Source organism: Mycteria americana, chromosome 17 (assembly GCF_035582795.1).
Source record: "Mycteria americana isolate JAX WOST 10 ecotype Jacksonville Zoo and Gardens chromosome 17, USCA_MyAme_1.0, whole genome shotgun sequence".
Taxonomy (NCBI): Eukaryota; Metazoa; Chordata; class Aves; order Ciconiiformes; family Ciconiidae; genus Mycteria; species Mycteria americana.
In genome coordinates this window covers 11,984,696-12,007,989 of record NC_134381.1, presented here as the reverse complement: position 1 = coordinate 12,007,989, position 23,294 = coordinate 11,984,696, and the positions used below count along the sequence as shown (strand labels likewise).

Sequence of the window (23,294 nt, the reverse complement as noted above, 5' to 3'; positions counted from 1 at the left end):
GGCGCCATTGGCCCGAAGTTCCCTCATGTGATGCGGGGGGCGGCGGGAGCCCGCCCTGCCCGCGGCCGCCCCGCCTCGGCCGGCCCCGCCGGGAGCCGCGGCCCGGCCGCTCCGGGGAAAGGCGCCGCCTTAACGGGGCCGTGCCCGGCTGCGGCAGCGCAGAGCTTTCCCGAAGCGACCGACGTTCGCTCAGGCACACGCCGCTGCGGCCACCCCGAGCCGGCGCTCCGGGCCTTGCCGCGCCTTCGTTTTGGTAATCCCGGTTTCACAGCGTTGGCCTGGGCCCTCGGGAGGAGCAGAGCTCCGTGAATCTGGAAGCGAGGTTTCGCCTCGCAAAGTCTTCTCTGTAGGCTTGACGATAAACACCTGAAGCGTCTTGTGGAAGTTTCGCTTACGGAGGTTTTGTCTTTCTGCGTGTCAGGCTATCCCGGCCTGATGGTGCCTTTTTAACGCGGAGGAACACCACCATGTCATAACCTCCAAAGGCACAAAAATACCAAACCCCGGTTCTCAGCTGTAGGTGTCCAGCGAGGAAGTGGCCTGAGCACGCCTTGGAGTAGGTGGTGTTGCCTTGGGTGTGAGCTGCAGCACTGTGCTCCTGACGGCAGGGGTGACGGACGGAGTCTCGTCTTAATCAAATTGTTTGCTTTTTTTGGATAGCGCAAGTCACACTGTATCATGTCAGCAGCACCTGCCCCGTTTCCCGTGTTAGAAATTCTAAAAACTGTACACAATGATCTAGGATCTCACTGCAGTCCTGCACAAGAATGCTGGGCTAACACCATTATGTATGTCCAACGTTAATGCGACTCATAGCTCTGTTAGTACGTGTCAGGAGCCTGTCGCACAGTTGGTGTCCACTGACTGCCTCAATACGCTGTCAGGATGTTTGCTGTGGGCACGGGACGTTACCGCTGTACCTGCGCACTCAGGGTGTTCTTCCCTTCCAGCTTCGGCTCGGTGGTGAGGCACTGCTGGCGTGCAGGTGAGCCCTTGCGGACGCCGCTCTGGGATGCCCGACGTGCCTGAGCTCTCAGCAGGCACCAGCACGGGTGGGGATGGGTGCAGAGGCACGGGCACAGCCGTGACGGCGAGACCCAAGACTTGTCTTCTGACTGTTAGTACAGCCGTGCTCTTTGCCAAATAGGAATGATCATTAATGGGAATTGTGTAGAATCCAAGGGGTGGAGGCTTATATGTGCTCCAGCTGATCTCATCTGGGTTCCCCAGAATAAATTTTTGAGTGATCAGTTATAACTTTTTTTCATGCAAATAACTCCCCAGCTGGATGCCTGAACGTTGTAGGACACCACCTTTTATGTGGCTTTCACATTAGCAAGAGAGAAAATTTTGGCCACAGGCGGACAGTGCACAACTCCCTGTCTCCGTGTCAGGAGCGTAATCATCCTGAGCTTCTTGGCATGTCTGAGTACTTGTAAGTCGGTGGGAGACGGGCAAGAGCCAAAAATCCAGAAACTTTTAATTAAGAGAGGGAGAAAAAGCCCAAAGAATTCATATTGGTTCACTGACTGTGACCCTACATGTTCAAGTATTTTGTGGTATTAGCAGCTCATTCTGGCACTTGTGCTGGGATGGGTTCTGTGGGCAGACTCCTGTCTTAGAAAAACTCTTAAGTTTTTCTGTTTCCAGACAGGCTTCTTTTTTTTTTTTTTCTTACAAGTTATAATGTTGCATTACCTTCCCATTTACATATTCACATGTTTATGCTAATCCCTCCTTTATACAGCATAACTCAAAATGGGTTTTGTTTCAGGTATGTAAATACATTAATTGGTTTCTGTCCAATATACTACTCTAGATAGACATCTCGCCTGCAGATTCATCAGTTTAGTTCTTTGTTGGTGATTTTTTTGTGTGGTCTTTATGCTGTTGTTTAGTGTGTACTTAGAACATTTCATGGCACTTTTCTTACCTTGTACGAATCTTGATTTAAAAAATATCTGTTGACCTGAATGAATAACCTAGATTTTGTGTGCAAATGTCCTTGGACTGAGTGAGCCAGATTCAGTCCTTCGGTTCTCCTAAGCCCAAAGAGGAGGAGATGCCACCCAGTCAGCCTATGCTTGTGCTTCCTTTGATGCTAACGCCAGCAAAGCTCAACTAGTAAGGGAAAAAACCTAACACAGCCACTACTGGTGAGTTTCTACATTGATTCCGCAATATTGCATTTAACTGAGGCATGCATGAACCTGTCATGGTGCTGAGCTGCTGAAAGTTCCTCCTCATTACCCTCCCATTGCCACAAGAGCATTCCTATATAAGTGGGAGCATATGGACTTTGCTTGGGACAGTTACATTTTTTAATCTGATAGAAAGGACAGGATGAAATAACAAGAACGGTCTTTTTATTTCCTTTCTGGTGTTTTCCACTATCCCGCAGATTATAAAATCCTTTGGGTAGGGGGAAAGAAATATCTGACAGGAATCCTGAGAAAAATAAGGCAATTGTGATTTAATAAAGCTTGCAGTGCCAGACTGTGTTAGATCACAATTGAATGGAGGTGTTTAATATTCCATGTTCATTAACTTCTGAGAACTTTCTGTAGGGCTTAGCTCTCCTAAGATTAATGGTTTGGATCTGTGTTTCAGAATTGAGTTTGAAGGCTGCTAAACTTAAAAAGCTGTTAACTTTCTAGTTTGTTTGTTGCGCAAAGAAAATTTTTTGACTCCATTGCAGGTAAGAAAGCTGTATACCTTTTCTTCTGGGTAATGAAACTGGGCAAATATGTGGAATGAAACAGTTACACAGTACATTGTCATGGATTTAGTATAAACAAACCCCTACTAGCATTACCCCTTCGTGATGCGAACAGTTAGCCAAACTTTGTAGTGGGTGTTTGCCTCAGATGGAGGTACTGAGCTAGTTATTCCTTTGATGTGCAAAGCACACATAGAAAGTCCCATTTCTCTGAACACAGTAGGAGTGAAGCACCAAAGACAGCTTCTTGGCTCATAGCTTCAAGTGTTTTTGCAGAGAACAGGTTTCTATCAGCTTTCTTTTTCAGGCACAGGCTACCAAGATTTCTTTCCTTCTCTTTCTCTCACATGGATGCACATTTCTGTCTGCATTGACATTTACTCTGCATGGCAATCCCTCTTCTTATGTAGCTTAATTGTTTGAAGAGACCTCGAATGTGGTGTAAATCAGGTAGTGGGTATTATATGCAGGGAGTTCTTTAGTCGTTTTGTCAGTTGGCTTGCAGGGAAGGTAGCTGACACTCCCATCTGATCCTGTCAGGTTTCTTTCAAACCCACCTTCACAACCCAGATAAAGGAGTGTTGTGGTTTAACCTCAGCCGGCAACTCAGCCCCACCCAGCCGCTCGCTCACTCCCCCCCAGTGGGATGGGGGAGAGAATCGGAAGGGTAAAAGTGAGAAAACTCCTGGGTTGAGATAAAGACAGTTTAACAGGTAAAGCAAAAGCCGCACACACAAGCAAAGCAAACCAAGGAATCCATTCACTCCTTGCCATGGGCAGGCAGGGGTTCAGCCATCTCCAGGACAGCAGGGCTCCATCACGCGTAACGGTGACTTGGGAAGACAAACGCCATCGCTCCAAACGCCCCCCCTTCCTCCTTCTTCTTCCCCAGCTTTATACGCTGAGCATGACGCCCTATGGTGTGGGATAGCCCTTTGGGCAGCTGGGGTCAGCTCTCCCAGCCCTGTCCCCTCCCAGCCCCTTGTGCACCTGGCAGAGCATGGGGAGCTGAAAAGTCCTTGATTTAGTATGACCACTACTTAGTCTATGGACCACTCCTGTGAAATGTCCATAAAATGTTCATAAATGTCCACAAAATGTCCACTGAGTTAATAATTTAGTCCCTGACTTTGGGCTCCATCTGTTATGGTGGACACTCAGGACAGGAGAGGTGGTGTGTTGCTTGGAGTTACTGGGCATCAAAGCCAGCTCAGGTCGGGTCACTGCTGCACTTGCACTGCTTCTTGTAACATTTGTCCTCCATTGGTTCAGGTGGTTCCTGCTATAGTAAATTCCTGTAAAGTGCAACTCAAATCATGGGTTACAACAATTTAAAGGTATTTCCATTACAATGTCCACCCCTGGTCCCTTTGGGCCAGGTTATAGGGTTTAACATTGCAATGAGCTCCTCCCCTTGCTCCTAGCCTGGCTAGCAACAAGGGGTTCCTGCTATAGTAATTCCCATAACATGCAACTCAAATCCCAGGTTACAGCAATTTAAAGGTATTTCCATTACAATCTCCACCCCTGGTCCCTTTGGACCGGACCATCGGGTTTAACATTGCAATGAACTCCTCCCCTTGCCCCTGCTCTGGCTTGGACTTATCCACAGACTGCAGTCCCTTATGGGTGTACCTGCTCCAAGCGGAGCCTCATCTATGAGCCACAGTCTCTCCAGGGATATACCTGCTGCGGCATAGACTTATCCGCAGCCACAGTTGCTTGGAGGTGCACCCGTTCCAGCGTGACCTTCTCCATGGGCCTCAATGCCTTCAGAGACAGACCTGCTCCAGCGTGGCCTTACCCACAGCCACAGTCCCTTCAGAAGTGAACCTGCTCCAACTTGGCCTTACCCATAGCTGCAGTCCCTCCAGGGGAGTACCTGCTCTTTTGTGGGCTTATCCATGGCCACACGCTTTGAGATGCTCCAGCATGACCTCATGCACAGCCACTGATGCTTCAAAGTGTACCTGCTGCAGCATGGACTTATCCACAGCCACAGATGCTTTGAGGTGCACCTTCTCTAGCATGGACTTATCCTTGGGCCACAGTCCCTTCAGAAGTATACCTGCTGTGGCACAGACATAACCACAGCCACAGACACTTCAAGGTGTACCTGCTCTGACATAGGCTTATCCATGGCCACAGACGCTTCGGGGTGTCCTGCTCCCACGTGGACTCATCCACAGGTCACAGTCCCTTCGACTCGAGTTCACACCGGAGTTCCAGCCTGTCCAGTGCAGCAGCACAGAAACAGCAGCGATGCCCTGGCCATCTGTCAGCCAGGCACATCGCCATTGCTGCTATCACAATGTTCCCAGGCACAGCAGAGTAAGATGGTCAGCAGTACAGCAAGCAGCAAAAGCAAAAAGCAGCCACTAACAAGCCCTAGACTCTCATATACAGTAAGGCAAGCAAGCCCCGTGGCAAGTACAGGAGCCTGCCGATTAACAGCTAAACAGCAATAACAGCTATAAATTTGATCTAGCACATTGCAATCAAACCTGTTGTTATCTTGAACCCTTCGAGCCCCATGTTGGGTGCCAAAAAGGACTGTCACGGTTTAACCCCAGCCGGCAACTAAGCTCCACTCAGCCGCTTGCTCACTCCCCCCTGGTGGGATGGGGGAGAGAATCGGAAGAGCAAAAGTGAGAAAACTCCTGGGTTGAGATAAAGACAGTTTAACAGGTAAAGCAAAATCTGCACATGCAAGCAAAGCAAAGCAAGGAATCCATTCACTCCTTGCCATGGGCAGGCAGGTATTCAGCCATCTCCAGGAAAGCAGGGCTCCATCACGCGTAACGGTGACTTGGGAAGACAAACGCCATCACTCCAAACGCCCCCCCCTTCCTCCTTCTTCTTCCCCAGCTTTATACGCTGAGCATGACGCCCTATGGTGGGGATAGCCCTTTGGGCAGCTGGGGTCAGCTCTCCCAGCCCTGTCCCCTCCCAGCCCCTTGTGCACCTGGCAGAGCATGGGAAGCTGAAAAGTCCTTGATTTAGTATAAGCACTGCTTAGCAACAACTAAAACAGCCCTGGGTTATCCACAGTTTCCAGCACAAATCCAAAGCACAGCCCCATACTAGCGACTATGAAGAAAATTAACTCTATCCCAGCCAAAACCAGCACAAGGAGTTGCAGAGGCACTGCATGCTTTCCAAAGGAGACCTGGTCTTGATGCCAAGGAATTTTCCTCCCTTCTGCTAACCATTTTAAGCACTTATTTCTGCACAGCAGAACTGCAGAGATTTTAGATGATAAATAAGATGTGACATAGCAAGAACAACCAGACAGACGTCCAGTAATGGCAGACAAAATCTCCGTTACAGGAAATCACTTTCGTATCAGACTTGTAAGATCCGAGAGATCTGTGCATGCTTACTATCTTAGCAGATCTGGTTTTGTCATGCGACTTTATCGACATTATTAATGCTTATTTGCGCTGGTGCAATTTTTAGAGCAAAGCCTCCGATGTACTCTCTGCCTGCTAGCAGACTTGCAGTGTGCCTGTGGACATCCCTTTGAGATTTAGCAGCTGAATTCACTTGCCGTTCTTCAGAAGATGTGTATTTGCTTGAAAGCAGCATTTTTCCGTATACATTTAATAAAGTGGCAGAATGAAGTAAAGTATGTGCAATTCACAGTTACTGAGAAACAGCAGTTACTGCCATAAAGTTTCATCAATTAAGACCAAAGGGACTTAACTGACTTACTGATGGCTTTATAGGACAGAAAGATGAATACAGTGGAGTCATCTGGGGTGTGCATCAAAGCAATAAAACCTTTCACTAATTTCAATGACTTTGGATTTTATCTCAGTTATATATAATAGTCATTTAAGAGTTTGGGAGTTGTTTTTGTGCATAATACTAACAACCAGCTTCTGTCCCGCCCTCCTACAGAGCAGGATGAGCTCATGTCGGGGAAGGGGAGGACAGCATATTATGGGAATAACGTGCTCTGCTAGTGGAGGCAAAAAATTGCTTATTGTATTTGGATTTCCAAAATTTCAGACACATTCTACTTCCCTTACAATTGCTTTCTTTACTCAAGGAAGCAAAATTAAGCGGTATTAGTGCACAGCAAAATCTGTTGGCTTTTCTTGATATGTTAAGACAGTCAGTGATCAAACGTTAAGACGCAGACTTAAGGGGAACAGCGTGTCAGGAGTTCTCCACAACCATGAAACGCTGTCATACAAAGCTACTGCAAGGTCAGAGGGTTATGTATGTGGTTTTCCTTCTGTTGTTCTAGGAAGCTGTGCTCTCTCCTAGTGAAAAAAAGATCGGCAAGCAAAGGGAGGTAAAATTTATATTCCCCACTATGTAACTACCCAACCTTCATTTAAATGAATTGATCTCGAGCTTCAGTTTAACAGAAAAAACCCCAACCATTGCCAAATCTGAACTTTTCTGTATAGGTAAATTATCAAAATAAAGATGGATGAAGTAGTTCAGAAATGTGTTTTGACCTGCAGTTCCTCTTGTTTGCTTTACATCAGATAACTCTCTATCACTCATGATCACTAGGTGATAAATTAAAATCTTTCTTTAGGCAGGTGAGCCTCAGGGGGCACCAACCATGTCCTGTAAATGCTGCTGTGTGATGAAACGTGGAGGCAAAAATAGATAAATATAGATAAATTGGGTACTGTTTACTGAAATTGTGTGATGTTACCCTCTGTTGCATTGGAGATTTGAAGAAAACAGAGAAAACTCGCAAGCAAAATCTTTAAGTGAGTCTCTGAAGTTGCCACATGACATGAACTCAGGTGTGACTGTGGAACTGTCATCGTTTCAGCCCCTCAGTCAGTGTCATATGTGTCCTGTGCAAGTACAGGGTCTGCTTGGTTAGATAATTATACCAGATTTGTGTTGCTCAAGAAGAAACAGAAGCTTAATGTCTTGAAGGCTCAGTTTAGCAGCATGGCCAGGCAATCTGCCCATTAGAATTGCAAGCCTCTTTCATGCATGGCCAGTTCCAAAGTTCTGTGCAGCAGGACTCGGGGAATCAAAAATGTCATCCACAATTATGCATATTTTCATCATCTTCTGTCATGCAAATCCCCCCACCCCAAGTATGCAGCAAATGTTTTGTTTGCCTATGTAGGTCAACCACAAATCTTCAGTGGTCTAACATAAGCACGGGAAGCATAGGTTGATGTATACAGATTTAAACCCAGCCTGAAGCATAACACCACCACTGACATTTTCCAAGTGGAGTCTGTTTACTAGATATGTTTTCTTCTGACTTTTCATTTTATAAAGCATTGTTTTCTTATTGATTTGTGAAAGTACAACTGACAGAAGATACCCACCATCATTGCAAAAGGAACTATTAACTTCAGACATGGATGGAGAGTTCTTAATGAGTAACTTTTTTTTTTAATAATAGGTTGAGGAGTGTGTTCTTTTTCAAAATGGTACATTGAAGTATTTCCGCAAATAATTGTTATTTTGCCACTGGCAGGAGGCCAGTTTTATATGATATTTAAAAAAGATTGTATGTTCATTTTGCAAATTACATGCTACTTAATGTTTTCCTTGTCTTGGCTATCTTTAAAAAAGAAAAATATACAAAAGAATACATTTGTTGTCCTTATGATGCTAGATAAAAGCTAGAAATTTTGACCCAGACTCAGTAAGCAAAAAGCTTACTAGAAGAAGTCAAATTTATTATTTAAGAAAAATGTTACTTATTAAACTCATAAGCTTGATGTGTTCGCACGTCTGACTCATGAATTCTGTATACCACGAGTTGGCAGTACGGTTCACCTTCAGTATGAGTTGCTTGGATCAGCATATTATCATGATGCGAAACTCATACTCTTCAGTTTACTGTCTGGGAAAGTGTAATTCTTAAGAATTAGGTTTTCAGTGAGAATATTCCTGTAAATACATGCAAAGTACCTGCTAGCACAGTTCAGGGAAACAGGCTGATCTCTGGAGTGATACTCCACTATGTCACCCATCGGTGGTCTGCATCTGTAAAATAGCTTTATCACCAGACTCATCCTTGGATCTGATGGTTACCTACGCACATCATAGGAGGGTGTGCATTTGCATACGGAAACGTCAGGTTAACCATGTCATGGTATAATGACCCAGTAAGTTACGATTTAGGGTAAATGAGAGTGAAGTTGTTGGCCTAAAAGATGAGTAAAATACTGTATAATCAAACAGTGTCCTTCCCCATTCCCATAAAATTAGACCAGCACCTCTGTTTTACTTGATATCTTGAATGTAACTAATAAAAGTACAGGGACATTACATTAGGAGTCAGATCAGGGCTCTTACAAAGCCAAAATACTGTGAGGTTGGAATTGAAATATCTCTTGAAGGTATGTGATACTGTGCCGATAAATGCACATGTATACCAATACTCTGCCAAATTCTCTCCTGTGTAGGAGAGCACGCTTTGTTCTGTCCCGCCTACAAATACCATTGCCACTGTGACGCTGGAAGATGATTCAGAAAAAAATTTGGTATTTTTCCCAGCACAGTCTAACAGATGTACAGTTCTCCTAGACGGAATACACATTCTTGTTCACTTGTTATCACAAGATAGTAACAATTTGTTCTTATCAACAACTCCCTCTGAGCAAACGTCTCGGGAAACAAGCTTGTGTTTAGGAGCACACAGTAACTTTAAATTTCCCCTCTTCTCACAGGGGACAGATGATCTAAAGTTTCTATTTTTTCTCTCCTGCTGCTAGATCCAGCTTGCAGTATTCAGCAGGATACACTCTCCTCCTGCATTACCTTGCTACCTTATTACTACTCAACCTATACTTCACTCCCCTACCTGGCAGTACCTGAATACCATGTACAGTCTGACTTCATGCTGCACACTACAGACCATCTCTATTTATCTCAACATGAAATGAAGGTTTTATCCATACAATACAGTGCAAACCAGGTATCTGATGTATTACAGCTTCTTTGGTAGAGAAACAACTAGTACATTATTAGCCTGTAAGAAATACGGATATATAATAATTAGATATAAAAATATTTCTCCTTTGCAATCATTTTGTTTGGTATTTCCCATGCTCCAGAGCCTCTTAGAGCCTTGGCCCATCTTAACTCTTTCCCTGGCTTTCCTTCAGCACCGCTGACATTGGTGAGGATAAATCTCTGATATATGTTAAAAAATGTTCATCCTGGGGCCTGGCAGTAAAATAAGAGACAGTCAGAGTCAGGTCACCATTTTAAAACACACTCCACCAGACACCAACAACTGGTGGTGGTTGGTGAGACAACCAGGATGTGCCCTTCAATGATGGACACAGAAAAGCCACCACCTGGACACATCATCCTTGCCAAAGTTACACAGGCCCCTCTAAGCTCCTGCTGGCACAGGGAAATGCTCCCAAGTTTTTAATTAAGAATTGTCACAGGTATAAAAAAATAATGTGCATCATTTAATAGCAACCTGAGAGCAACCAAGAGCGAGCTACATGACCTCAGCTTTCCTGGGCACTTCACACTGTAAGACACAACACTGTGATTAATTAGTTTCTTCGCTGCCTGCAAGGGTAAATGGCGGAAGATAAGAGATGCACTGAAAAAATATGGGTCATGTTAGGATTGCAGGTGAAGCTCTAGTTTGCTGTTGAAATAAGACATTATCTCGGTGATTAAACTTTCTGCTTTATAAACTACTGCTGACTCGTGGAAAAGGGTCCACGCATACAGAATCACAGTTACTGGCACACTGTCTCTCATGTCTTGGTTTCTATAAAATACCAGGGGGCATGTGAGGCGAGAATAAGAGATTAATCCAGATGTTCCTACAACCTGATCTAGCAGGGTAAAAGATACATTCGTATCTCCTCCTGGTCTGAGGAGTTCCACAGTCAGGAGCTTAAGTCTCGACACGACCTTTTTATTTTAACTCGCAGGAAGTCCCAACTTTTTGCTCTATTCCTTTACGTTTTGCTTTCATTTAAATAATTTCTTCTGGTGTCCCGTTTCCGTCCTGCTCCATATCAGGAGCACGACTCTAGTGACAGCTCCTTCACACAGAATCCTGATTATTCCAGCCTTTCCTCCCCCCCCCCCCCTTCCCAAGTCTCGCAGCCCAGCCCCGGGCCCCGCAGCCAGGCTGGGTTTCCCAGGGTGCAGCGCCACCGCCTGCCCGCGCTGCCGCTGCTCCCCCGCGCTTTCTGAATTCCCCAAATCGCTCCTTCTGCTGCCCTTCAGGCAACGGCCGGTTCACTCACGTGTTCCCAGTGTCATTGCCTCTTAACTAAGATTGTGAGAGATTCGTATAACTGCTGGTAAGACTATTCATTCCGTTATTGACGTTGTAAAAATGGTTTTCCTGTTTTCTTGCTGTGCATTTGACTCCCTCGGGCAAGGTAGGAGTGTGTTTAAAATCCAGATTGAAGTGACTGTAGCAGCATGGTATTCAGCTGAAACTGTGCAACACTAAATAGCCCATGGAAACACGTCTTCGGAGACGTTTCCAGCACACCCAGAGGGTTTAGGCCCTAGGGCCCTTCAGTCAACGTGCTCCACGTCCCCCCTTGGAGCAAGAGGCCCAGCACCGCTCTGCCAGCCGCACACCCTGGCATGGGCTTTCCAGGCGGCTTTTTATTAAAAATAATTCAATAAAATACAAAAACTTGTCAAACCATACAGTGGACCTTAGTCCAGGACAGCAAGGTGGTCGCTACTGAAGGAGAGTGAGGAGACTCAAGAGCTGAGACACGGTGCCGGTCCGAAGCAGAGAAGCAGGGCTTTGTCTCAGAGTGATGGCACCGGGCCCCCCTGCCTCACGTGAAAATCACTCCGCCAGGCAATAAGGAATGGATTTAATTTCTAAGGCGGGCTGGCATTTCGGTGGCAAAGGCAACGGCTGCCAGACGCAGCCAGACCCACCCGACGGGCCTGAGGCGGGGACCGCCACGGCGGGGCGGCCGCCACCGACGAAGGTGATTTCCCGCCCGGCGCCGCCCGCTTCCAAGATGGCCGCCCCGCCCCGCGCCTTTCCGAAATGGCCTCCCCGGAAGAGGCCGGCGGCCCTGCCCGCTCCCAAAATGGCCGAGACGGCCACAGTACGTCATTGCCGGCGGGGCGGAGCGAGCGGGGTCACCGCCTCACGGCGATTGGCCCCTCGCGCGCCCCGTCCGCCGCTCCGCTCTCATGGCAACGGGCGGGGAGCGGGGGCGGCGGCCGGGCCGAGGCAGCGCGCCGCGGGATGGAGCCGGCCGGGGCCCCGCCGCAGGGCTGCGCCCCGGCCCGGGAGGCGGAGGAGCCCCCGGGGTCCCCGGCCCTCCCCGCCGAGGAGCCGCAGGGCGGCCAGCCCGCCGGGGCGCCCCCGGGGGAAGGGGCGCCGCCCGCCGCGGCCGAGCGGGAGCGGGGCCGCCGCGGTGCCGGCCCGCAGGGCCCGCCCGGGCGGGCGACGCGGGGCAGGGGGCGGCGGGCCCCGGGCCGGCGCGGAGGGGAGGAGGGGGGCCGCGCCGCCCGGCGGCCCCGCGTCACGGTGGACAGCTCCAAGGCCAAGACCTCGCTGGAGGCGCTGAAGATCAGCCTGCGGCAGCTGCGCTGGAGGGAGGTGAGCGCCCGCCCGGCCCCGCGGCGGCCCGCAGCCCCCGGCCCCTCGAGCCCGGCCCTCAGGAGGCTCCCGGGGCTCTGCCCGGGCCTCCTTCCCCTTCCCCGCCTGCCCCCAGCTCCGGCAGGGCCCCGGCCCGGCCTAGCGGCGGCCCCAGCTCCGGCCTTTCCCTCCGCTCCCCCCGCTGCTCTGCCGGCGGGGCTGGGGAAGCCTCCGTTGCCTTGGGGTCTGCCTCTGGCAAAGCATTTCTCCCTCCTCCTTCTCCTCCCCCTGCCTCCCTGAACCAGCGCCAAAGCAGGCTCCTGTAGCCGGGGGCTCATCCCGGCTGCTGTCGTCTTGATGTTGGCGTTATTTCTAATTAGATGTCAGGTCTGGAGGCTGATCTGATTCACGATCAAGACCGCCATTGCCAGTTATGCAAGCCAGAATAGGGGTAATCGGATATTATGCTTCAAAGCTTAAACTGATCTCTGGAAAAGGCAAGAAAGAAACCTCCCCCAACGTAGAAATGTTTGGCATGTTGTGCCGCTTTGCATTTCTTCCCTTTTACCCTTCCCTCATAGTATGAGTATGTGACATAAGGCTCGTGACAGTGGACAAAAGGTACGACCTGATAGATCAGCTGTCTGATCCGATGGCAAAGCTTCTGCATCACAGATTATCTTGAAGGCGTGTCAAAGAGCATTGTGTATGAATGAAATGATATTAAACCACCTAATAAAGCATACATAACAGGTTTTAGCCTTCTAAGTTATTGCATGTAGGGAATGTATGGCTTTTTTTTTTTTTCTTACAGCTTGAGTCATGTGTTTTCTCTGAGCTGTGTGAGGAGTTCAGTGTCTGCCTGTCTGTGCTGAACTGGAGTCATGACAATATGGGAACTGGCACAAAACTGATGCTTTGGAACTCCTTATTTAAATCCTGAAGAGATTTCTAATATATATCTTACTATAGATGCTAAGTTGTTCTCAAGTTGTAAAGATTTTCCTTCCATAATAACTTTATAAATGGCTTTATAGAAGTTGAGATGGCTTCTAGGAGCTTTTTGAGGAACTTCTGTAGGAAAAAGGGTACTTGTAATCCATTTGGAAGAGGGAAGCTGGAGGGGACATAAAGTGGAAGGATAAAACCTGAGGATGAACTGTTTCCTCGTGTGCAGAGCTAGGGTGCAGCAGCGTGATCTACGGCACCTGCTCCACTTTAAAAGCTGCCTTTGGGATGCCCACTCACAAGATCCTAATATTTCTGCGCACCTACGCACAGATTTCTTTAACAAATTTTTCTGTGCACAAAAATTTTAATTTTTCTGTGCACCAACTTTTTAACAAAATTTGTATGGCCTTGGGGTAGACAGTATACTCTGTGTTGTTCCTAACCTCAGAGTTAAACGCTACAAATTTATCTTCTGAAGGATTGAGTGGCAGTAAATATTACCTGTGTTTATTCATAATGTCTTAAATACCTAATACCACAAAGACATATATGCTCCTTGCCAGGAAGAGTAATGTTTTCTCATTCTCTGTCTTCATAAAATTTTATTTCACAATTTTTGTTACTTAAATCCAGTGGGAGAATTTAAAAATCTCATTGCACAAACGCTCCAGTTCTCAGCTCCTGCTCTTACAGCAAAATAGTAACAAAACACCAGAGGCGTGACATTAAAACCGGTTACCTCTTTTACCCCTCAGTGCACCCGCGGAGTGCCTTGCTCCATGTTTTACGCAGTGACATAGAGAGCAAGGGGGACTTCACACTTACTTTCTTTGTTCTTATGGTTAAGTTTTATGTTCAGAGTGCCCGATGCCATTCCAGTGAGTGTTTCTGAATTACTGATTTAAGTTATCCTCACAGATTATGTTGGTAATGAGCCATACTTACTGGTTAATTTTGTCTTTTCTGTTTCCTGAGCTTTTACTGTTTTGCATATCTTATCCCCTGGATTCTCCGCGCTTGCTGTTCTGTCCTACGAATTGACTTGTTTCACATGCTCTTGTTCCTCTCTTGAATATCTGCACTGCATTATCAGCATTCTCCTTCCTGCTTTGCATCCCACAACAGCAATTGCTTTTGGCTTTATTTCATCTTTCTTTGTTTACTGTCTCCCTCAATATCCTTTCTCCTCCATCCGTTAGTTCAGTCAATATTTTTCATTTAGTCTGTTGCTTTCCCTTCTGGCCACTTTGTACTCTTAATAAAGAAGAGACCAAATACGGGATTTTGTGCAATGTGACTGTACCATCTAGGTGGCTAGTAATTAATTCCTTGTAAGCAAGTCACTGTAATGTATTTCTGTAAATTTTTCAGCTTATTATAGTAAAGAGGTTAATATGTATGAATGTAACATTATCTTTTGTTAAGAAAGTATTTTCTCTTATTAGTGTGTATGTGTCAAATCAATTTTCTTTTTTTTTTTTTTTCCCCCCCCTCTTCCCACCTCCCCGAAAGTAAAAAGAGTAATGAAAGGGGAACCAATATTAGTTATGACTCTTGACTAGTACCATTTACGTTGGGGAAAATAAGAAGATAAAAGTCTTCTAGGATGGGAGCAAGGCAAACTGCTGAGTTCAAGCTAGCAGACTTCAGTAGGCAAGGGCAGTAGGCAACATCAGTAGGCAAGATCTTGCCCAGATTTGAAGAGAAAAATAGCATTAAGAAGAGAAATCCAAGGAAAACTCTTCTATTCAAGTTGCATATAATTTTGAAAGCTCTCCCTTTCAAATGTTTAGAAAAATAGCACTAAAGTATGTGTTCAAACAGCTATTACTGATGGCCAAAGAGCCTGGGAAATAGTTTCACTGTTACAGCAGGACCAGCAGAGGGAACACGTATGTTGTTTCTTGTAGGATCCGTAAAAATAATGTGAAAAAAAATCTTAGAAGTAGTAATGAAATGCATATATTTTAAATACTGAGTTTCAGGGGCTGGTATTCTACTGTCGTCCCTTGTATAATACTTTTCAAGGTGATTGCATCTTGGGCTTTGATTTAGTATATTTGATCTGTCTTCTCCCTCGCCACTTCTTTTACGTTTTTTCCCATTGCTGCCTTTGTTTTGTTTCTGTTCTTCTCTGTTTGCTGCTGGATGTGTTGGCTTGAATATTTTGTTGGGCAGGAGACATTATAATAGGCTTTTTAAAGTGGGCTCCTTTTTATCGATAACTTTTGCTATCTAATTATTACAGTGTCATATAGGCTTTTGTTTTGCTTTGGTTTTTGTTTTAAGTTGTACATTCTGAAATCTCCTTGCTGTAGCTACCCTGACTTGCTGGAAGAGCTTTGTTTCAGTAATAATCTGTTACTGCAATATGCTCCCTGATAATTTGTAGAAGTAAGACACAATGCACTGTGTGATTACAGAGTTGTCCACATGGTAGTAGTTCATTTAGTAAATTAACATATGGTAAGTGCCACTATAAGACAAAAAAAAAAGGGATAATACTCTAAACATGGCTAATATTGGTAAGCACTTTATTGTGACACTGATACATGAGGCAGAGGTGAAAGAGTTCGAGAGAGAGCAATTTGACTATTGAGATTCTGTTATCGGAAGCAAAAGACAGAAAAAACTCCTTTTCTTTTGGCCGTGGGAATTTTGAGTAAATTAAATTATCAACAATGATAGTCCTGTCTGGGGTAACGCACAGGGGTGGACCTTTTAAAAAGCATTGCAGAATTTTAATGTACATGCCAGTGAAGCAATTACTCCCATCACTAGATCGGACTATCTGATTTAGTGTGTCAGATTCTTTAAATGAACATGATATGCCAGATGAAATAATGGGCACAAATTGAGCTTGCATCCTGAGTTTATTCATCACTTAATAAATTATTTCTTCGGCTAGCTTTCAATTACCAGGAAAATGGAAGAAGCAGATGTCTCGGGCATCAAATATCCCAGCATTAAGCGTTTCATTTGTCTCGCTGTTCAGTAGCTGCATGGAGGCGTAGAAATAGTTTGAAATTTTACACTGGGAAAACCTGACTAGAAGACGAGAGTCGTTTAACTTGTCATTAAACGTGATGGAACAGACTGATGTGACCCGTGAGACAGTTTCAATTATTTGCTTCCAATCAAAAGGTAGAAATGACCTGTCAGACCAATTTGACTGTGATTGATTATTAATTGTGTCAAAGTTGTGAAAACAACTCTAGTCTCTTTGTGGCTCCTGGTTTGTGTTTTTTTTTTTTTTTTCTATTGTTCTGATGAATGCCCCCCGACTCTGAATAAGAAAGATTTTAAATAAATTCTTCAAAGAGTTAGTGAATTGATTGCAACCTGAAAGTTGTTTGCAGTGACCGATCCTAGGACCAGACTCTGGGGTTTTCTGCACGGGGGGGCACAGCAGCAAGGACGGCTCCGGTCATGCTTACAACCTCCGTCCACCCGCGGCTGCGAGCACCCCAGGTCTCCAGGCTGTGAGCACCTTGGCTTTGGCATCAGTTAGTGCAGATCTGAGGCTATTCCAGCTGAGACCAGGTAGCTGTAGACAGAAGTTATTACGGGAACAGAGGACTGCTTCAAGCATCCACCTTTATTTTTAGCTAGTCCCCTGCACCGGGAGCTGGGGAGGTGGCGGAAAGGCCTCTTCTACCACAGTAAGATGAATTTATATCTGCCTGGCACTGCAAGAGGGAGCCAAATAATTGAACTTGTTTGTTCCTTTCCAAACACTATTCTTATGTAAAAGTATAGTGCAGACGATAAAGAATCCTTCCCAGCTCATTCAGGAGGTGAGTTTGATCTCGTTGTTGGATAAATCCAAATAATCTGGATTTGTCAGGAGTAGGGAAGTTGTGATGCTATCTGAATCGCTGAGGCGGGGGTGCAGTGCTTCCATTTTCCAGTCCAGAGCTGCTCACTCTTCATCCGTTGTGAAATGATTTCTGTGCAGTGTTTGTAAAGTGCTTTGATATCCTCTGTAGATGAAAGGTGTTATATAAATGCAAATTTCATTCCTTTCATTTCAATTTCATTTAATAAATAAATAAATGGTTCAGGGTTTAGTGGGAAGGGTGCTCTGAGACCTAATACTGCATCTGTATTCTGGATATACCGATGGAGAGAGGTTAAGGCCACTGATTGTCTTTCCAAGCCTAACAGAATTAATTTTCACTTGTACAAAAACAGATTTTGCAGGCTGAATAATAACGAATTAAGTGAAGAATCCACTGGCTCTGTTAAATTTGGTTTCTCATCCCTATGAGTGAGGAAACAGAGAAAGGATGCATTGCTCAATTAGCATTTTAAATTAATTTTTCAAGGCTATTTACTGAGGAAACTGAAATTTTAATTAAAGTAGCAAATAAAATAATTCAATCAAAAGCTTGATGAGATTCTTTTTTCTGTCACATTGAAAAAAAATCCAGTGCCTAAAGAAATGTTTTGAAGCCAGAAAAATTACATTTGGAGTAAAGAACAAGTAGTTTCTGCAAAATACTGCAGTTCTTTCAATAAGTAAATGGTACTGAAGTTGTTGGGTGATGAGAGTGGTAGATATTTAATACAAATATGTCCTAAAAATGCTGTGGTCAGAAATAAAGCAAATTCATTTGAAAAAGTTGTAGTCTAATAGTAGAAGAGATTCCTGTGAATGTATTCCATATGGTATTTAAAAGGCATCTACATGGAGTTGCAGATAAAATGGTTTTTGGATTGATAAATGGGACTGTGTCTAAGAGAACAAGCGTGGAAAAGAAGAGAACCTTTTTTACACAAAACTAATCATTTATTATTATCATTATTATAACATGGATTACAAATGTTTGATTTTTAATGTAGTAATTTTTTTGCTTTGGATTGTTGATACTGCTAATTCATGGGGCTTTTCTTACTGCTGGTAGCTTTTTTTGTTTTTTAAAGCACTTTACTCCTATTAGAAACTGTTCCTATCAGTAATTGGCAGCGCTGTTTCAGAGCTCTTCAGACTGCTTAAAAAAAGGTTGATCTTTATGAGAATAGAAAATAAACTATACAGTTTTCCAGTTTATAGTGAAATCTTGAGTGAATGGGAAAAGAAGCTCTTAAGTTGTTGGAATAGTTAATATTGTTGAAATAATTGCCTTAGTCCTTAATAGTTGAAATATATATGCTCAACAAATGATTAATTAAATTGTAAGCTTTTCTTTTAATTACAGGCTATTAGTACCAGAAGGGAATTAATACTATATAAATTAATACATATAACTGAATATATAAAAATTAATATAGTTAATATAGTTATTTCACTTAAATATCTTGCTTTGAATATCCATTTTAAATTTATTGCAGCTTGGACACCAATGTAAATGAGCTTGCTCAGAAAGTGCTTTGCAGTTACAACTCGCTATTCATTTACAACAATATTACTAACTACACGTATTCCCTGAAATAAAGTTCCAGGCAGTAGCAATGTTTCCTGCTCCTGCTAGTCTGGGAGCACGTGGAGATGCCGCGCGGCTGGGGGTGCAGGGCCACCGCAGGACCGGGTGCAAGCTGGGGAAGGGATCTGGGTTCCCAAGCTGCAGAGGGGGAGCACAAATATAAGCCGTGGGACTCTCGGCATTAAATAATGATCTTTTTAAGAATAGGAGTTGATTTAGTAACTGCCAGTAATGACAATTCCTCCATGACCTCTAGTGCTTTTTTCCCTCGATGGTTGCTTATCACCCCTTAAACTGGGGAGGAAAAAAACCCCAACCCAAGACATTGTCAGAGTTTGTTTACTTCCCCGCTGTAGCACTTGCTATTGCTGTGCCTTCGTGTGCCGGAATTAAGTGTTTCTTAATGAAATTTTATTCCCTGTAATAGTATTTTAAATTACAAATGAGTCATGCCTTAATTGTGGTTGATAGCAAGCTCAGAGTTTCTCAGTACAGGTCGTGCCTCTCAATGAGTTGTTTTTAGTTTCTAGAAACCTTTCATGGTTTGTTAACATCTTGAACTTCATAGAGTCTTGAACTGATCAAAATATTCTTAGTTTGGCAACCCAAATATAGAGCATGTTTTTCTTTTGACAGTCAGAAGACTGTTCTTGAATAGTTTATGCTTGCGTGTTTGGAGAAGTAAGGAATGAATGGGTATTGCCAGTTTGCTTCAAAACTTGTCTTCTATCTCTTTTCCAGTTTCCTTTTGGCAGACGCTTGCCGTGCGATATCTATTGGCATGGGGTATCATTTCATGATAATGATATATTCTCAGGTCAAGTCAACAAGTTTCCAGGTACCTTACTTCTGGTTCTAGTTTAAACAAATGCTTTAAAAACATGATTATTTTAACTGTGTCTGTGTTTTACTGTTTTTTAATGTGAATTATCTGCCTAATCAGCTGATAGTATTTTTAGCATATTACCGTTTTTGGTAGGTGATTTCTGCTTAGGGGGTAAGAATATCAGAATGGCTGTCTTGCACAATTTCTGAACTGAAATTTGTTTTGGAGAGACAGTGGTTTTGATGAAAAGAATACTTCATATGTGTGAATTTAGGAAAAATAAGAGCGATAGGCTATAATTTAAGTGAAGTATGCAATTACTGTCTGTTACCTAGCATTGATAACAGTGCTGTATCTTTGGATTTGGTTTTGATTCAAAGCGGAAAGAATCTGTTTTGTTTCGTACTCTGGCCTATCTCAGGGAGAAACTCAAAGTGGAGTTCCTCGAACGGATTTTTTCAATATTGAAGAGTTCATGTCAGCCCTCATCTTATGATGACTCTTCTACTTTTTTAAGCTCCCTTTCTCGTTTAATCCCTGTTGAGATCTCTCTAAATAAGAGCTAAGAGCTTAGGTATTGACTTATCTAAGCCCTTTACTTCAGATTTATTGCTGCTGTTAGTATGCTGTGAGAATAAGAACCCTCAGATATCGAACTTCATGCTTTATCTATCCTGACTTTCTCCTGTCTGTGGGAAGTTCACATTCAAGTATCGGATGGTGTAGTTTTCTGGTGGTTTAAACCTGTGTTAAATGAATGTTACCCTCTCTGTATTCTGGCTTCTATGTGGTAAGCGAGTGGCCTGCACAGTAGTCAAACCCAGAGTCCTGCAGAACTAGACCTGATTTCCAGGAACGTTGTGCTAACTTGATGCTGGGTTTTACTAAATTCTTTCTCTCGAAGAAGAGATCATGATGCTTTTCTTAGTTACTTGTGAGAGATTCGAAGAATCTGAAAGGGTTGGTCCTCAGGAAGGCTTAGAAACTTTTCCACAAAAATAGCTTTTTAGTCATGCTCCTGATGGAAACAAGACTTCAGCAAATGTGTGTGTGTTCCCGTTGCTTTCTGTCCTCCTTGTACCTTTGGAACCTCCTGGCCAAAATCAACCACACTCAACCAAGGTTTGCAGTCACGGACTACTGAGGTCCTGTAGGTTTTGTGGAAATTTGCTGAGCAATTTCCACAAATGATGTTCTCACTGAGAACAACATCCCACAGATGATGTTCTCACTGAGAAAGAAGCTGCAGCATGAACCTCATAAGCTGTAATATCTGGAAGCATATAAACAATGCGAGAGTAACCCTGAATGTCCAGACCTTGGGTAAAGCTTCTACCAGAGCTCACGCAGATCCGGACATGGCATGATCCAAGCATGAGATTCAAAGCTGCGGGGAAGCAGCTGAGTTTGGCTGCTCACAAAATAACCTATTCTTTCTGACATAGTTACTTAAATGAATGCAAAGTAAACACAAAGTGGTTGATTATATTTAAATGACATTTTTACCTATTCCTGGAACGATAGCAGGCTGGGGAATAGTTTTGGATTATGGCAAAGACAGTAGTTACTATTTGACTAAAGCTTTCCCTGTATTATTCTGAGCTGTATTTTTGATAATTAATTTTTTTCTAATGTGATACAATAATACATACAATATGAAATATGGCAGGGGAATGCTACAAATATTTTGTCAGATTTTAAATTTTAAAAGGTTTTCAGCTTTATTGAAAGCAATGACTAGAGTGCCTTACCGGTAGGGTGAGTAATGATATAACAATTTACTTTCAGGATGAGACTTCAGTGTGGATTTTTCATCACTTTTAGTCACTGTCTCTTCTTTTCCCAGGCATGACGGAGATGGTACGTAAAATTACACTGAGTCGGGCAGTGCGAACAATGCAAGATCTATTTCCTCTTGAGTATAACTTCTATCCTCGATCCTGGATTCTACCAGAAGAATTTCCCCTCTTTGTGACTGAGGTAAATTACTTTTACTCTCAAAATAGTATAACTTCTTGGATATTGTTGCCATGTCATTCTTTAGTTTTTCATACCTACCAGATTATTTAAAATCACACTCGGGTGCTGAGGATGATGTCTTTTTCAATTTGCCTGAGATCAGACATAGTCTGGATGAACTGCTTTTGTTTGTTATGTTCTAGAATAAACTTAAAAACAATTATGCTTCTCTGCCATGCCAGAAGAGATGTCTGAAAATTAAACATGGTAGAACCATAAGCCCTTCCCCTGCATATTCCACTGTGTTTAAAAGGGCTAAGGAGGTTCCAGTACAGTGTGTGGAGTGTGGTACTTCACCAGGTTCATTGTCACTGAAGTCTTTTTAGTCCATCCAGCCTGTTCTATCCAAACCCATCAAAAGAGCATTTTGTACTGTGTGTTGTTAAATGTACTCACATCTTCCTGAATAATTGTTTGTTTGACTCTCTTGTCAGACTGTTGCTTTGTTTAAATATTTAGAATGTAATCAAATGCCATTCTTTTTCAGCTTTTTTGAAAACAAGTGATGCTGTGTGGTGCTGTTTGGTTCTGTTATTACAAATATTTAAAAAAATATTGTATGTGTTTGTTTTAACCCTGTCTGACTCGCCCAGTGCATTCTTGTATTCTACAGTATCCTCTGCTTGGAAAAGTGAGAAAAAAAAGGTATGGACTTTACTAGACTTCTATACTGTGTGTTACTTTTTAGATAATTACCATATCCACAATCCAATTAAATCCATTAACATCTTTTAATATGTACTCTTCAAGTGTGCTGGGTCAGTGCCATGGCACTGCTACTAACAGTAAAAATGAATAAAATCCCAACAGTACTTCAGCCTTATTGCTTTAGATGTAAGACCAGTTTGTAAAAGGAGTGTAAATTATCCAATCAATTTAGCAATGACAGGTAGATAAGTGCAAATAACTTGGAAGTAAACTTTCAGAATGGTGCACTGGGGTTCCAGCGATGACTCTTTTGGGAATGATGCCTGTCTCGGTTACAGAGCGCTGATTAACTGAGCAGCGCGTTGCAATGTGGTCTGTAAATCAGGTTAAATGCACAGACCCGCACGCTGTCAGCAGGTGGCACTGCAAATAAATACTTTTCTCTGGTTGAACGGTTACTGGAGTGAAAACGATTCGGGTTTTGTTCCAAGAATAACAGATGTCCAGTAACACACTCCTAGGAGTTTCCTTTGCATATGTTCTTCCATCTGTGTTTGAGAAAAGCATAGTTCTTGTTATCAAACATTATATTTTATGTTGTAAGAGTTTATGTTCTACTTAACACCGGTTTGTAATGTAACTCCTCCGAAACAAGAAAAAATACAAACCAAAAAGTTCCAAATCCACTGTGAGCCATAAATGGCTCAGAACGCTTTTCTCTTGCAGTTTCATGAATTCTCAGTAGGAGCTCTCCAGTCTTTTCTGTTGTTTATTTGTTTGTATGTGGTTTTGTTTGCTTTACCACCAAGGGACCCGACTGCTGCTGAAAATGTCAGCTCTCTGAGACTGAATTTTCAGCTTATTCACAAACAAGTACCACACAGCATTGGCGGAGCCTGCATGTTAGACATACACCTATAGGAACTGGCATACACTGGAATATGTGAATGCCATGTGTACATTTATCTGAGCAAAAGACGATTTAGCCATCTCTGGTACTTCTGGAAGTAAAGCTGTATTGTCATGGGCTGCAGCTAGGATGTACATAGTTCTAGATGTGTCATGCTGAAACTCATGTTGCTGTACCTTCACTATTACTAGTATTCAAGTCCTTTAGGGCATAGTTAATTACCAAAAGTCACAAATTCTGTGTCAGTGTAGGTA

The 23,294-nt window shown here is 43.7% G+C and overlaps 1 protein-coding gene across 3 annotated transcripts in view; it reads left to right on the top strand.

The window, feature by feature from the left end:
- The first annotated feature begins 10,909 nt into the window (after positions 1 to 10,909).
- Positions 10,910 to 23,294, top strand: part of TTLL11 (tubulin tyrosine ligase like 11) — a 56,829-nt gene continuing 44,444 nt past the window's right edge. Inside the window, exons 1-3 of one of the 3 annotated variants that reach the window (XM_075520094.1) lie at positions 10,910 to 11,001; positions 19,379 to 19,475; positions 21,310 to 21,443. In XM_075520094.1, the coding sequence (XP_075376209.1) occupies positions 21,312 to 21,443 (132 nt within the window). In that variant the 5' untranslated portion in view covers positions 10,910 to 11,001; positions 19,379 to 19,475; positions 21,310 to 21,311. Of the gene's footprint in view, positions 11,002 to 11,814; positions 12,282 to 19,378; positions 19,476 to 21,309; positions 21,444 to 23,294 lie in introns of those variants that run through there. The other 2 variants (XM_075520093.1, XM_075520095.1) reach the window with 2 other exon arrangements.